Below are 14422 nucleotides of genomic sequence, written 5' to 3'. Positions count from 1 at the left end.
TTTGGTTTTAAGAAGGTTTTGGGTTTTCCTTGTATACCTCTAAGGGGAAAAAGAATATTTTTTTACTGTGCATCACTAGATATACTCTTAGTTGTATTACTGCATCAGTGTCAGTTTGTATAATATGTTCATTATTTTAAACTTCTAAAACCTATATAAAAAGGGTTATTATATTTAAACTTCCTCAGTTGAATAGTTTGGAATGTATTTGATTTGAGTTCAATTTCCATGCTTGGAATTCATACCTGTACAATTCAGAGAGGTCTTTTTTGATAAGCCTATGGTTTTTTTCAGCTGTAAATATTTTTCAGGTGGAGAAATGTTTTAAAACTAAAACCAGGCTTTGTCAAAAGTGTTTGTGCCATATTGGAATTGCATGTCTTCTATTTTTGTTTTGTATACTGAGATTGAAGTTTTGCCCCAGGCGGTATCCTAGAAGAATGTCTTAAGCATGGGATTATGGTTTGTTTTTCAGCCAGCATTTACTACTGAAGAAGCCCTGACTGAGTAGCTGATATGAGAAACGCATTCTGTCCTTTAGAAAAATGAATGTGTACAACAGATAGGTTTTCATCTAAAGAGGTGTTCAACAGATTGACTGAGAATGGATTCTTCCACCATCCCCCCCACCCCCTGAGAGAGATGAACTAAATATTTCAGTCATGGTTTTTTTTGTCTTCCTACTGATTTGGGTATTGTGTAAAACAGAGAAACCAGGAGACTTTTTCTTCCCTTTCAGTGACATAGTTAGTCTAGCGCCTGCTTTCATGAAGTACTTAACTTTTGTTGTGAGGAATCTTATTTTTTCATGTACAGATACACTGTGGCACACACCTGATGCATTTAGGCTACAGTGCAGATACTTTAATGTTTACGCAGGCTTTTCAGCTATGTCTGGCTTTTGCAGTTAGACTTGGCTGTAGTTCTATTTGTGAGTATTTTGAAATTGGGTAAACTTCCAAGCTGTGTATGTTAGTGCATTTTCTAAGTATATTAATTATTAAGGCACTGGGAAGTGATATCAAAAGGATAGAAGGCTTCCTGGGACATTAGTGTAAGATCACCTAATGAATGGTACTAATTCCGATTTTATCACTAGAGGGACCTATTCTGTCTGAATTTATTTTCAGGGAGGGGAGAAGAGGAAGAAGGATTTTTTTTTTGTCTAATATGTGATGGCTAATGAAGTGCACCTTTCCATTGTCATGTACAGAACATACAAATAAAAGCACTTCCAACTACTTAAAAGTATCTCTTTGTCCTTTCAGGAATCAAATGTATTGCAAGGAATTAAAAGGGTTTCTAAGAGCTTTGGGCGCTGAGTGTGTGGAGAGCAGAAACCCCTTTAATATCACAGGCTGATGCTCAAGAGTTACAATAAACTTAGATTCACACCATGGCGAAGAATGCTTATTTTTATTAAACGTTACAGATTCCTTTTGATCTAACAGCCTTTTGGTTGTGTGTCAGCTATCTCTCTGGCAACATGTACTGCTTTGAAGTAGTTGAAGCAAATGAACATGTGTATACAAGTATTAGCAACTATAATAAATCACAAGCTGTTGCAAAGGCGGAGAACTAGTGAATTTTTACAGCCAAACCATGTAATTAACTGTTTTACCACTGCAGATTTAAGTGAAATATGAAGATGACTTGGTGGGGGGGAGGGAAACGAAGGAGGAAGCTTAAATTAGACTTTTTTTTTTTTCTTTTCCCCCTCCTTTGCAGTGATGAGACAGACATATTTTGGCAAAAGGCACAGAGTCTGCATCTCCTATATTGCTGATGAGTTAAAGCAGAAGGTACTTAGTCAGAATACCTGGATAATGGCTTCCTTCGTTGGGAGATAGCTTCAGTGTTGAAATTCTTAATTTTATCTACCCAAAGATTTCCATTTCACTTCTAAATGGAGAGAAGGGCACAGGAAGGAGAAAGAGCTTTTTAATCTGTTCTCTTTTACATCTTGGCTACATGAACAGTGTCAAGGGACCTGAGAGGGCATGGAGAGAAATAAAGGGAAGACCTTCGGGATTACATTGTTTCATCAAACCCCTGGATGTCTAGCCACTTTTTGGTAATGTGAACATAATGTGGTAGAGAATACTATGCTGGGGAAGAACCTGGTAGGCTGGCAGAGTCGTGCTCAGTAGTGGCTCCAGAACTGGCTGGCACAGTGGCTGGAGGCAGATGCAGAAAAAGCAGCGTGGGTGGCTGGTGGTGGAGCCTCCCGTTAGTCTGTGTGACCCTGCCGATCCGGTACAAGACGTGGAAACGTCCTGATACCAGTGTCAGCAGAGCGTTCCGGGCAGGGTCATAGCCCTGACTCTGAAAGACAAGATAGCAGACCCATTAACTGGGAAAGATAGGCCTGTAATGAGAGGATACAGTTCCTTCTGTGTGTAAAGGGAGTTTTTCTACTGCAGCTTTCTCTTGGTTTTAATTAGAAAAAAGAAAATGCGTATTCTGAAGAGATTTGGACCAAGGCAGTTGCTCTGTTTTGTAGTTAGGAAGATAGATTTGGAGAAGTGATGTGGAGCTGTGTTTGTTTAAAAAAAAAAGAAGAAAAAAGTGGTGTTCTCCCCCCTTGCATTTCCTCCTCATTGCCCCACCATTCCACTCCCTAAGTTTTTCAGCTGTTCTTTCTGTTCCTTCCGGGACATCTGGGCAAGGACTGCTTCAGCTGAGGGAGGTATGAGACACAGTAATGGATAAATGGAGACAGGCCTGAACACAAGACATGCTCATGCAGTTTCTCCCCCTCCCTGTGCCCAAGTGAATAGTTTTTCACTTCTTGTACAAAAGAAGTGAAGGTTATGTATCACATATAATGGTTTCTACTGATGGCTCATACTTGTTTTTTTCAGTTACATCTTTTTTCTTGGCATGTATTGGGACATTAGTCTGTTAAGAGGCATGAAGAAATTCTAGTGATTCATAAGATCCTGGAAACTGCTATGTTTTATGCGGTGTTTTCTGCATGTGCCTTAGTGTATATATCTATAGGTACTAACGCACATACACTCTGCACAGTTAAAACCTTTCATAGGGGTTATAAAGTACTTTGGTCTACTGTATTATCCTTGAGCCAATGTGAACCGAAATTACTGAGCTACAAATAGTAAGTACACTTCTTTGCATAAGCAGCAGGAGTAAACAGTATTATTTGAGGATTAATCAAATTCACACTACCATTTATTTGATTTGTGGGATGTGTTTCACTTTGTAAGAAGAGGAGACCTCTAGTATGGAGTAAGGGAGACAGCAAGTTCTTATTTTCAGGCCAATTCTTAGTGTCTTATTTTTCTGCTTTCCAGCAAACAGAGTAGGTTTCAAAACATATCTCGTCAGAAATAAGGTGTGGTGGGGGAAAATGGGGTCAGCAGAGAAGGACCAGGCAGGAAGGAAATTCCACATATGGAAGAGGGTGGCCATGCACGCTAGTCGTCAGGGAAAAAAAGCAGCCTATCTAATGAGCGGTGGATGAAGGAGGTTAGAGAGAGCTTATTTGACTTTGTTCTGGGAGCTATCAGCAAGAGCAGTTTGGATCAGCTGATTTCTAGTTTTGAAGCATAATTTACCGGGATTTTTTATGTTTAAAATTTAAGTTGGTTCATTTAAGTGTTTCATTCATTGCATAAAGTATTTGGGGCATTAATTAAAAAAACCCTTTCTGTGGAGCTTATTTTGTGCAACTCTTCCAGGAGTCAGGCTGGTTTGTATATATAAATATGACAGAGTCTTAGAGAAGAAAAAGCTATTACCCCACCTTTTAAATAAAAATAAGAAATGAAGATGCAGAAGCCACAGCAATCAGTTGATGAAAACTAACTAGGTAAGTGCCTAAACAGGGAAGTTCAACATGGCTGCGTAACACAAAACATTGTCTCCCTTTTCAGATTCCTGTAGCATACCGCAATATCAACAGGGGAGCCACATAGCTCATGAATTGTGCTTTGTGCAATATAAATTTGGGACTTGAAAGACTAACAGAAAAAAGAATTGATTTAATAAATCTTTAAAACCAAAATAATCACCATTTTTGTGTGCTTAGAAAGCAGAGACGAGTAGGACCAAAACTGAGATGTAAAAAATGAGATGCCGTGTATTTGTGGAAAAGAGGAGCTGAAGCAAAGCCATTCTGCTTTAAGCGTCCTAATGGGTTTGATGAGAGGAGTATAGTGTTGCTTGGCTTGCTGCTGATTTGGCAGCCTCTGTCTCTTCACTGCATTTTTCATGTGTGCCCTTCGTTTGTTTCTTTTTTTTTTCCTTTTGTATCTTACTGATCAGAATGTGAGGTAAAAGGCTGTTACTGCAACACTCTTGTTCCAAGCAGCTAATGCTAACCAGCTTTCACAGAGAACATAATCCTTACACAAACACCTTAACTCATGAAGGAAGAGGGTCCAGTGCGACGTAGGTTTTCTTCATGTGCTGGGATCTCATCTGTGTTCTCTCCAAGAGCTGATGTCCGAAAGCTTGTCCGGAATGCTTCATTTGGAGGATATAACGAACTGTCTCCTGCTTTACCAGGTTTGTTTTGGTCTTGCATTTCTTAAAATGTACAGAAGATAATATAATTTCTGCCTCAATTTTTTCAGCTTGAATTAAAGTACTGAGACGTTGGTAGAAATCAGGAAGAATATTGCTTGTATGCATTTAGATAACAGCTCTTTGTAGTGGCAAGATTTGTAGATAGGTGAGTAAGTTACCTTATACCGCAGCAAATCTCTATTTAAAAGGCATTTGTTTATTTGGTACTGGCTGGCATATTTGTTTTGGTTGTTTGGGCTTTTATGACTGAAGTTCTGTGATGTGGTTTAAAAATGCCTTCCTCCCTTGTACTTTCCGCTCCCCCCCACACACAAGGGACTTGCTTTAAAATAGTAAGGTACAGCAGAAGGTTTTAATTTGGCTAGAACTACTGAAGAATTTGTGTGCTTGTCATCAGTGGTTTGACAAAATTACAAGATAGGAGTTAAGGCTAAAAGCATAGCCTTGCTAGACTCCGTAGTGCAAGATTTTTAAGCCATTTAACACCAGAAAGGTCTTGATTCTCCTTTTGCTCAGATTTGTTGTCTCCTGAAAATCAGTACTGGAATATTGAAATGAATTTCTAGAGTTTCGTTGTCCATAATAAGCACGTCTGATATAGGTACCCGAATTTCAGCAGTTTACTTCAGGAAACTTCGATGCTTGAAAATGTGTTACAAGGTTGCCTCTTCCTGAAAGGGAACATTGTAGAAATTGTACATTCTTCCCAGAATTACTCTGTATGTGTGATTTGTCTTGTGCGTGCGCACATACACGCTTTGTTGCATAGTCCCATGGGGCCAGAATGTGGGGCGTGGGGGGGGGGGGAGTGGGGAAATAAAATAGTTTTCACTTTTCATTGTATGCCGTCTGCAGAATGGCTCACTGAATTTGTAAGCCCTGGCTCTGAAGCCAAGAGTTGGGGTGCAGAGCACGGGGGGAGGTTGCAGGCTGGCGATGAGGGAGCTCTCTGCATCACTAGCCGGTGCTGGCTTGCAGAATCACTGGAGCAGCATGTTCAGCCTCAGGCAGGTGGGGGCAGTTGCTTGGGACACCACGTTCTATTAAGCTTCATGTTTTACCCTGTAACATTTCCTTTCAGTTGCTTCAGGAAACGATTAGCCTTCTACCAGGAATCTAACACTGAGTTTTATTCAAGCTGCTCAGGAAATAAAGATCTCAAAGCTTGAAAGCGTGGAGTTGGCAACTAGACAGATCCTCCCTACCTTTAAAATAAATGTGTGTAGTCTGGTAATTACTGAAACAAAAAGGGATTCATTTTCTATTTGCTTCCTTCCTGTATAGAATTCTACATTAAAGCTGATTGCTGTCCATAAGTGGACAATGACTGATTTCTTAAAATGCAGAATAAATGGAAAGAGTTTTTAATGAAAAAAAAAGAAGTGTAAACATGTAACTAAAAGAAGTTTTCTCTTTTGGAGTCTTCCATATATCTGAATAATTTAAACAATGTGCTGGAAGGTGTACTCTTTCAGTTTGGTTTAAGCAAGGAGTAGTTACTGCCTGCCTAAAAGATACTCATGTATAGTTACAGTGAGGACAATCTTTAGTTCTTGTTGTTTCTTTTATATGGTGTTTGCAAAAGAAAACATGACCGTGAGAAAATACATAAAAGGACTTTGCTTGCTTTTCTGATTACTTCAGTTTCAAAATTGATGGAGGAATCTGAATTAGTTAATATGGGATTGTATTCTTAAAACTGGTTGTCAGCAAGGTCTTGAACATCAGTCAGTTAAGAAGACTATTGTCTCTTGTGTTCAATTCTTTAAAAAGATTTTTCCTTTTTTTTTCTGCCATGTTTATTATATAACACCAGTATTGATATCTCCCACTAAGTATAGCTCATAGTTCTTCCAGAAGCATATAGTTTTTCAGCTCAATTACTTGTTCTTCACAACTACACATGCACACCAGTAATCAAATCAGGCTGTCACTTGCTTTTTTATTTGGAAGTCAGTAATATTGTTGCTTGGCTTGCTATTTGTGATCTTTTCATGCATGGCATTGCTTTTTTACAGGTTCTTCTGTTTGTTGGAAAAAAGCCTCCAGTGGATAGTGGTTCTTTCTTTTTGGATAAAATAGGTCCGACATTAAAAAGTGACATGTTTTTTCTGATGTATTTTTCTCAGGTATCCTAGTTGCAGATGGTATTTGTTGAGAGGTACAAAACCAGCATTTGAGATGTAGGAGATGTTATGTGGTTGGTTTTGGTTTTTCCCTTCCCTCAAGATTGATTGAAGGGACAGATTGCGGGTGCGACTTTAAACAACGATACCTGTGTTATGCTTCAAAATTAAAATCTCTTAACTAAACAGTTTTGTTTTAAAATGTACCCTACCACAGACTTTATCCTAGAGATTCTTTAATGCTAATCTTACAGTGTATATACTCCTCAATTGTTGAAGACGATGTTTTAGAGGATTTTTTTCTTTTGGTATTGACTGCGTGTTCCAGCTCAGTCTTTAAAGAGGCGCTGTTTGATTTTGTTTCATTGACATCTTGCGTGTACAGAGTTCTGGTTGCATGTGGTTGTCAGGCTCTTGCCTCTGTCTGAAAGCCCATCATGAGTTTTCATGTAGATTTCCACCTGCAAGGTTTGGAAGGACTTGCTGAGTGCTCACAGTAAGAACGTACTAATGGACAGTTGCCCTTGGCTTCTAAGGTCATACCATGAACTGTGGCTGACTGCGCTGGGGCTGGGATCAGCTTTCAGAGCCCATGGGGCCTGTGATGTTAAGACAAGGAAGGTCACACTGGGAGAAAGTTTACTAAGACATAGTGTTGCTCTGAACACAATCCCTGATGTCCAGAACTGCTTTAGAGGCTACAGTAGTGGAGCTTGTGTTTAGAAAACATTTTTTTTTTTAAATCTGCAAGTATGTTAAGTAATACCGGCAGCTCAGTCTGCAGCTCTGAAGGTTGATTCAAATAGCACTTGCTCACTGTCTCCTAACTCTGAAGATTGCTTTCAGGATTTTAGGTAGAAAATGATACACAAATTCAAGAGATTTAATGGAGAGGAAGTTACAGAAAGGGACTGCATCTTTAACACCTGAATTTCTACATTGTGAAATGTGAGCTCAGGTTATCTTGTTAAAGAGTTCCTGATTGAATTGCAGGATGGGAAACAGCAAGTAAGCTAAAATATTAAGCCCAAAACTACTGCTGATAAACATTGAAAAACTTGAAACTAATTCTTTTTATTAGACCCTGCCTCTAGCCTCTCATACTCTGGCAGTCTGTGCTCCAGACAATGATTCAGTGACTTTTTGTGTTACGATTTTCAGTACCTCTGGGGTGAACAAAACTAAAAAAAGAGTAATAACACAAAGCATCATTTAGAGGCACAGCTTTTTTGGCTTTGTTGTTGTCTTTGTCAGAAATCCATAGAGAAATTTATTCTTCATAACTGGTAGCAGGAAGGGAAAAAACAGTATTTCTTGTTATTGATTCTATGAATATAGTTGTTCTGTTTGATGTTGTTGTTTCCTTGACCAAGTATTTCCACAGCAAAGTGTGTATCTTCCTCAGTTTGGGCCCATATATAGCTTTTTGTGATGTTTCAGTACAAATTTTGCTGGAGGTATTCGTATAAAACTGTTCTTGTCAGAAGTAAGACTGCTTATGGTATTGAGGTCTCTCCATCTTAATAGAGGCTCCCTGGAAAACATGTTCTTACAGTGGGTGAGGCTGTGTCTGGATTAACACCTGAATTATGATTTTTTTTTTTTTAACATGCATTTTAGCACATGGGAAGAAAAGCCTTCTATCTGTATTCTGAATGGGCTTATCCCTTCTACAAAGAGGGAGGTGACAAGTAGGATGGTGTGGGATGTGAAGCTGACTTGGTGGGGTTTCCTCAGAGACCAGGATGGAGCTGTGGAAGGTGTTCCAGGATCTGCAGCACCCTGACTTGGGTTTGCTAGCAAACCTTTCAGGCAGCCCTTTGCTGTGTGTGTGAGTAAGGGAGGGAACAGTGAGTGTGGTGGTGTGTTTATAAATCAGCAAGCACGCACACCTCTTGGGCTCGAGATACTGGAAGCAAGGAGGTGTAGTTCAGGGAAACGCAACTGAGCTTTGGTCTTCGTGTCTGATTCTCGGGGACAGAGTACTTCATTCTGTTTTCATTGGTGATACCAACGGAAAGCTTGTTTATGAAAATAAAAACATATGTTAACATACATGTGTTAGATCTTTAGATAAGAATGTGTAAAGCCCTTAAAGCTGCTGTGCTTTAGAAAGCAAGCTGTGAATTATAGCTTCTCTTGTGTGAGAACAATCCTGACTTAGCACTTCCTCCTTGATTCCCATCACTAAGTGTTCTGTATGTGCCTATAAATAAATAAGTAAAAACTGGAAAGCCATTAGAAAATTCCTGCATTACATTTTCAGTGGAACTTGGTTCCTAATGAGGGATTTCTTTTGGGTATGGGGGTGAGGAGAGAACCTCATTACTATGGTTCTGGTGTGTGTTTGACTGCCTAGGACAGGCATCGAATCTAGTAACCTCTCGGTGAACTAAGGCAGGTCAGTCCTCCAAGGCTTGAAGCGACCTTTGTTTTGTTTCCGCACCTGATGACTGGTGCTGTAGAAAATGTGCTTTTGTATTCGGTGTTATATAGGAAGTGTGGCCTCTGGCCTCTGGATCATGGCATGCCATTTTGGTTTTTTTCCGGATTCCCTAGTACTACAAATCTTCTGCCTGTCTAAGTACTTCTTCCCTGTGGTCAAGTAGTCTTCTGCGTTACAGGTTTTCATCAGCTGAACAAACCCATCACAGATGTGTTGGAAGAATTTCAAAAGGAAGGGTTTAATGAACTGTGCATAGAGGGGCTTCTATAAAGACATGTAAAGGTTTCTTTAAAGTCATGTAAGGTTTACTTGGTGAAAACATGAAGTGAAATATTGTATTGCAGTGTATAATTTTAAAAAATCTGGTCTTAAAAAAGAATCTCTGCAAAAGGTAATAAATGTAAACAAAAAACCCCAAAAGACTGATTACCAGACCAAAGCTAAGAGGAATCTTGGATTTCTCGTGTAACCTGAAGACCAACCTAATGCCTCTATAACTCAGTGAAACTTCCCAAGATGCGTATTTGTGATAGATGAATCAGTTATGTCTTACTGTTTCTGGGTATTGTAAGTTGTTGAAGGGTGAAGATACTAATTAAAAAAAAAATCCTACACCAAACAAACTACTCAACACTGCTACAGAGAGTTAATAAAAATTCTTTTAAAGCTCATAGTTTCCCCACACCTCCACACACTCCCCTGAAGAATGTGAAATCAAACTGTTTCTCTGATAAATCTTCTCATTTTAGAGACTAGAGTACCAATTTCTATTTCAGAGTTCGGAACATGTTCAAAGGGAAGCTCAGAAGAGCTTTTGGTGTCCGTTTATGCAATTTATCTGCTGATGTAGTGACCTCTGGTGGGCTAAAGCTCTAGGGTACCACTGTCAGAGCTATGCAAGGCTTTTCAGCTGCATGGATTATTCCTGAAATTCATGTATGACTTAATATTTATCTGCCTGCTGTCTGGAGGGTGTGCAAATGATGGCATTTTTATTTACTCAGATAAATACATTGCGCAGTTTGTTTTATTCCTGTTTATCTGCCACCAACCTCTTCAAAGAAAATGGATCACTGAGGTGTTCTGTCTCATAACCAGAGTAGATTATTTTTCCTTAAGAGGATGCTAGGTTCTCAGTATATGTTCTGGGGCACGTAGCAGCTGCGCAGCAGCACTAATGCCAGTTGTGACCCCCCTTTCCATTGTCACACATATACTGGCTACAGCCATGTCTCGCTTTGCTTTTTGGATACTGGGAAAGTATGCGGTTTGTACTGTGAGTCGCTCTCAGAAGGTAAATGTGGGATTTCGACAAGTGTTTTAATATAAAGCCTTGTAGTTACGCTTATGCAGTGTCAAGTTGAAAGTATAAATTCAAGGCTAATGTAAGCAACCTTTTTCATTTTCTTGCAAAGAACTGGCTGGTGATCTTAATCAGTGTTTCAAATCTGCTTTCATGTAGGTGGTATTTAACAACTATTTCTAGCTACAGAAATGAACAAACCAAGAAAGGCTTTATTTAGTGTTCTGCTTTGTGCATGCATGTACACAGATAGGGGAGAATAAGAAGATGAAAGGACAAAAGTTTGCACACCATATTCACAATTCATCTGGTTATTGGGTTGGGTACAGCACCATCCAAATACAGTGGACCGTTCTCGCCTTGTAGTGGGTATTAAATTAGTTTATATTGTAGTAGCTGATACGTTTTTAACTGATGTGATGGACTGGTATCTATACATTGTTTGAAACAAGTTGCTTGCACTTTTTTTATGCTAAACACAATTTGCAAATTTATTTCAAAGGCTAGCTCATATAAAATGTTGTGTCTTCAAATAATTTGCAACAATGCTGTCTTTTCTTTAAGGTTTTGACAGAGGGAAGGACGATGTGTCACAAAGCAAAGAGGATACAGCACATTCTATGTCAAAGAGCAAGGTAAGGAAAGCAGCCTCCTAATCTGGTTTAAAAAAGTCAGTGTGCAAAGGAGTTGAGTGCATTTTTAATTAAATGCAAATGTATTTAACTTTTGTTGTAGATAATCCTGAAGATTACTGTTCACATTTAACAATAGGCAAAGATTAAAGGGAATTTCTTAATATAGTTCTCAAGATGACATCACATGAAAATCTACAGTTTAAATTAGTGAAAATGAAATGTGGAATCTTCTCGTCATCATCTTGGGGTGGGATGTTGCCTTACCAAATGTAACGATGGATGGAGGCCAAGTCTTGCTATGGAACAGAATTTAAAATCCTTTTAAGCTGTAGGTGCAGATACTGTTCACTGAGCTGTAACAAATCTTCTTATAAGAATAGTAAGGAAAGTGTAATTGGAAAAGGTTTAGTTTAATGGCTTAAATTGCCAGAGTAAAACATAGTTAAGTGTAATCTGTTGTCTCTTCTGTTCCAAAGGCTTCTGTACCTCAGAATTCAAGTATAAAGGCCCATTTCGTTGAGGCAATGAGAGTGCAAAGGAAAGCATGCTCAGTAGAACATTAACTAGATATAATTGCTATGCATGTTTATGCTTTCTGGTAGTCTAGGTAATAGAAATGGAAAAGGCAGGAGCCAGGCAAATTCATAGACATCATTGTGTAGTCCCAAGATGGAAAAGGCTCACTGAGATGCAGTGAGAACTGAGAACATCCAGAGTGGAGTTGGGAGATGGACACTGCAGTCACCAAAACCATAGCATCTTGGGGTGGCTAAACGTTAAAGAGGAAGAAAATATGAATTGCCTGAGCAACCAAAAAGACTCTTTTTGTGTAGTGATCTCAGGTCTTTTCTCTCTAGAGCTGTGTTTTGTTCTGATTGCAATTGTTTACATGAATAGTTTGGAATAGCATTCTTATTCAGAATAAAATGTTCTTTTCTGATGGTATAGAAATAGTATGCACATGATGAGAGATTTGTGTAAAAAGTCATCGTAGTAGTGTAGAGAAAAATCTACCATAGCTATTTTTTTCCTTTCCCAAATCCTTTTAAATTTCTAATTTACAGTTATAGAAGCTGTCAGTTTTAGAGCATCGTATGGGTCACTCAGATGATACCTTATTTATTTGTTGGCCTATTTTAACTCTTAAAGTGCGTGAACATTTTGGTCAGCAAAAGTGCCTGGCATGTCAATACACTAAACTTTTATCTAGGGATTTTTATGTATTAAGAATGTGGACTTCCAGAAAAAAAAAAAATTTCAGTGGAGTGTCTCATAAAACAGGTCGGTCTCTCTCTTCAAGAAATTAAAGAGAAGAGGGAAGGACTGCATTTCGCAGAGGAGGAGGTTGCGTATGGTTTGATCACTGAACGGAGTAGCTAAGTTCACTTGTTTTTCTTATTTAGGCATCGCTACAGGATAGAGTTTAAAGGCTTTAAATTACCCAGCTGTGTGATTTTCTGTTTTCTGCTAGGATGTCTGCTGTTTTTACAGAGGCAAATGTGGTAACAGGCGCTTAAACAGATTGTCAGGGCACAGCAGGCGTGGGCTGCTCTGCAGGGGAAGGGGAGGACCTGAGCTTGGACGCAGTTAGCTCCCGAGGGACACGGGGGAGATGCCTTTTCTCACCGTTTTCACGCACGGCTCTTTCCACGGGGGTCAGCTCCAAGGTTATCGCTGCAGGCTGTCAGAGCTGGCCCTGGGCACCAGCAGCCGCACCCCTAGGAGACAGAGGGATTGCACTCAAGTTCTTGACACAAATTTTTCTGTGATATTTCATGTGTCAGCCTTAAAGAGAAATGTTAAAGAGATACCGAAGGAAATAAAAGCGACTTAAAGATTTTAGTAGCATTTCCTTGCTGAAATGGTGTCATCAGAATTGCACTGCGGTGAGCAGGTTAGTTTCTGCAGCTGATGCTGCAGTTCTGTGGTGTGTAGCTAAGCATTTCAGGCTGTTGGTGTCTTACACCTGACTTGGAATCACAAAACTTTGCGTCTTTGAGCTTTACTGCATCCTAGAGCCTCACTTGTCAGGGAGATCAAGGAAGCATACTTTACCATCCAGCTTTCTTCTGATCAAAATATTTGTGTTGGTCCAGAAACCTCTAAATCATTTTTCCTTGGGAATCAAGTTAATACTGTCTCTTTTAACTTGGATCTATTTCAGACTCTGTTAATCATTTCTCTTTGACTATCCAATTTGTTTTTTTCTATTCCGTATATTTATTTTTCTTCGTTCTTGTCTTTCTAAGATCTTCAGTCTTTCTGTGCTTTGTTGTTACTTTTGTTTGTGTCTTTCTACTATCAAAGATGAGAGCAATATTCCTACTTCTAATACATATTTTTCTTCATCTGTATTTTTCCAATTACTGCATGTGGGGCTTGATAAGACTAGTCTTCCTTTATAACCCACAAATAAACTTCAGTCTAACAGAAGATGGTAACTGTCTGTCACAGCTGTGGAGGTGAAGTAGCAGCCCTTCTTTGTAAGGATGGATGGAAAAGCAGTGATGAGACTTGCCCAGAATCTGGTACTGAATGTACCTCGCTGGGAGTTGCAGTAGGTTCTCTTAAAATGTTTGCTTCTTTCAAATTTTGATCCTATCCACTTTGTGTGGATGTAACACTGAGTAAGTTAGTAGCTTAAAAATATACAAATCACTGATCTGTCTCATAATCATGGATGGGTAAATATGGACCTCTACTCAGTGTTATATTAGTGAGCTTTAAAACAGAGATAGTGAGAAAATGAGTTTTTGTAACCTGTGATACTTACTGGTTTGGGGCTTTTATATGCATGATCTTTAGATTGCATTGTCTTTCTGTTAGTGAGCAACTAGAATATTTATGAATGTTTTACTTAAGTTGCTCTGTTATAGCTTGCATAACGAGTTCATTACCTGTTCTTATGTGACAGTGATAAGCATTTTTCCCTCTTCTGTTATTACATTTAAAGTACTGTATTTCCTTTAACTTCTAGACAGGGGAATTAAATTTCAAGTTGTATGCTTGTCTTAAAGCTAAACTTTCAGTGTTAAGAATGTATCTTTAATACAAAATGAAGAGGTTGCCTTCATTTTTTTAAGATGTATATGGAAGTTAGAGAACATCTACTTATCGTTGAAATGATTTTGAGATAAAATTACTTTTTGCCAGTTATTGCACATATCTTTTTGATGCTAGTATCTAAGTAGACTGCTGTAAAGTCTTAGTTCTGAATTAAAGGTGTCAAAGTAGGATCAAAGTTAAATTGCTTTGTTCCACTTGTAAATCTTTAATTTTTCTTTGGTTTGAGCAGCTTCTCTGTTAAGAAGAAGTGCTCAAGTGCACTGTTTTTATTATTTTAGTAAGCTTTCTCAAAACT

The 14422-nt window shown here is 38.8% G+C and overlaps 1 protein-coding gene across 5 annotated transcripts in view; it reads left to right on the top strand.

The window, feature by feature from the left end:
* OSBPL8 (oxysterol binding protein like 8) overlaps positions 1–14422 on the top strand; it is a 96002-nt gene that overhangs the window by 53685 nt on the left and 27895 nt on the right. For 4 of the 5 annotated variants that reach the window (XM_075724851.1, XM_075724988.1, XM_075725054.1 and 1 more), the window contains one exon: positions 10991–11061. In XM_075724851.1, the coding sequence (XP_075580966.1) occupies positions 10991–11061 (71 nt within the window). Of the gene's footprint in view, positions 1–4318; positions 4531–10990; positions 11062–14422 lie in introns of those variants that run through there. The other variant, XM_009481656.2, reaches the window with a different exon arrangement.

Source organism: Pelecanus crispus, chromosome 1, assembly GCF_030463565.1.
Source record: "Pelecanus crispus isolate bPelCri1 chromosome 1, bPelCri1.pri, whole genome shotgun sequence".
NCBI classification, from domain to species: Eukaryota; Metazoa; Chordata; class Aves; order Pelecaniformes; family Pelecanidae; genus Pelecanus; species Pelecanus crispus.
Note: the sequence above shows the minus strand (reverse complement) of the source record. Positions and strands in the feature narration are given on the sequence as shown.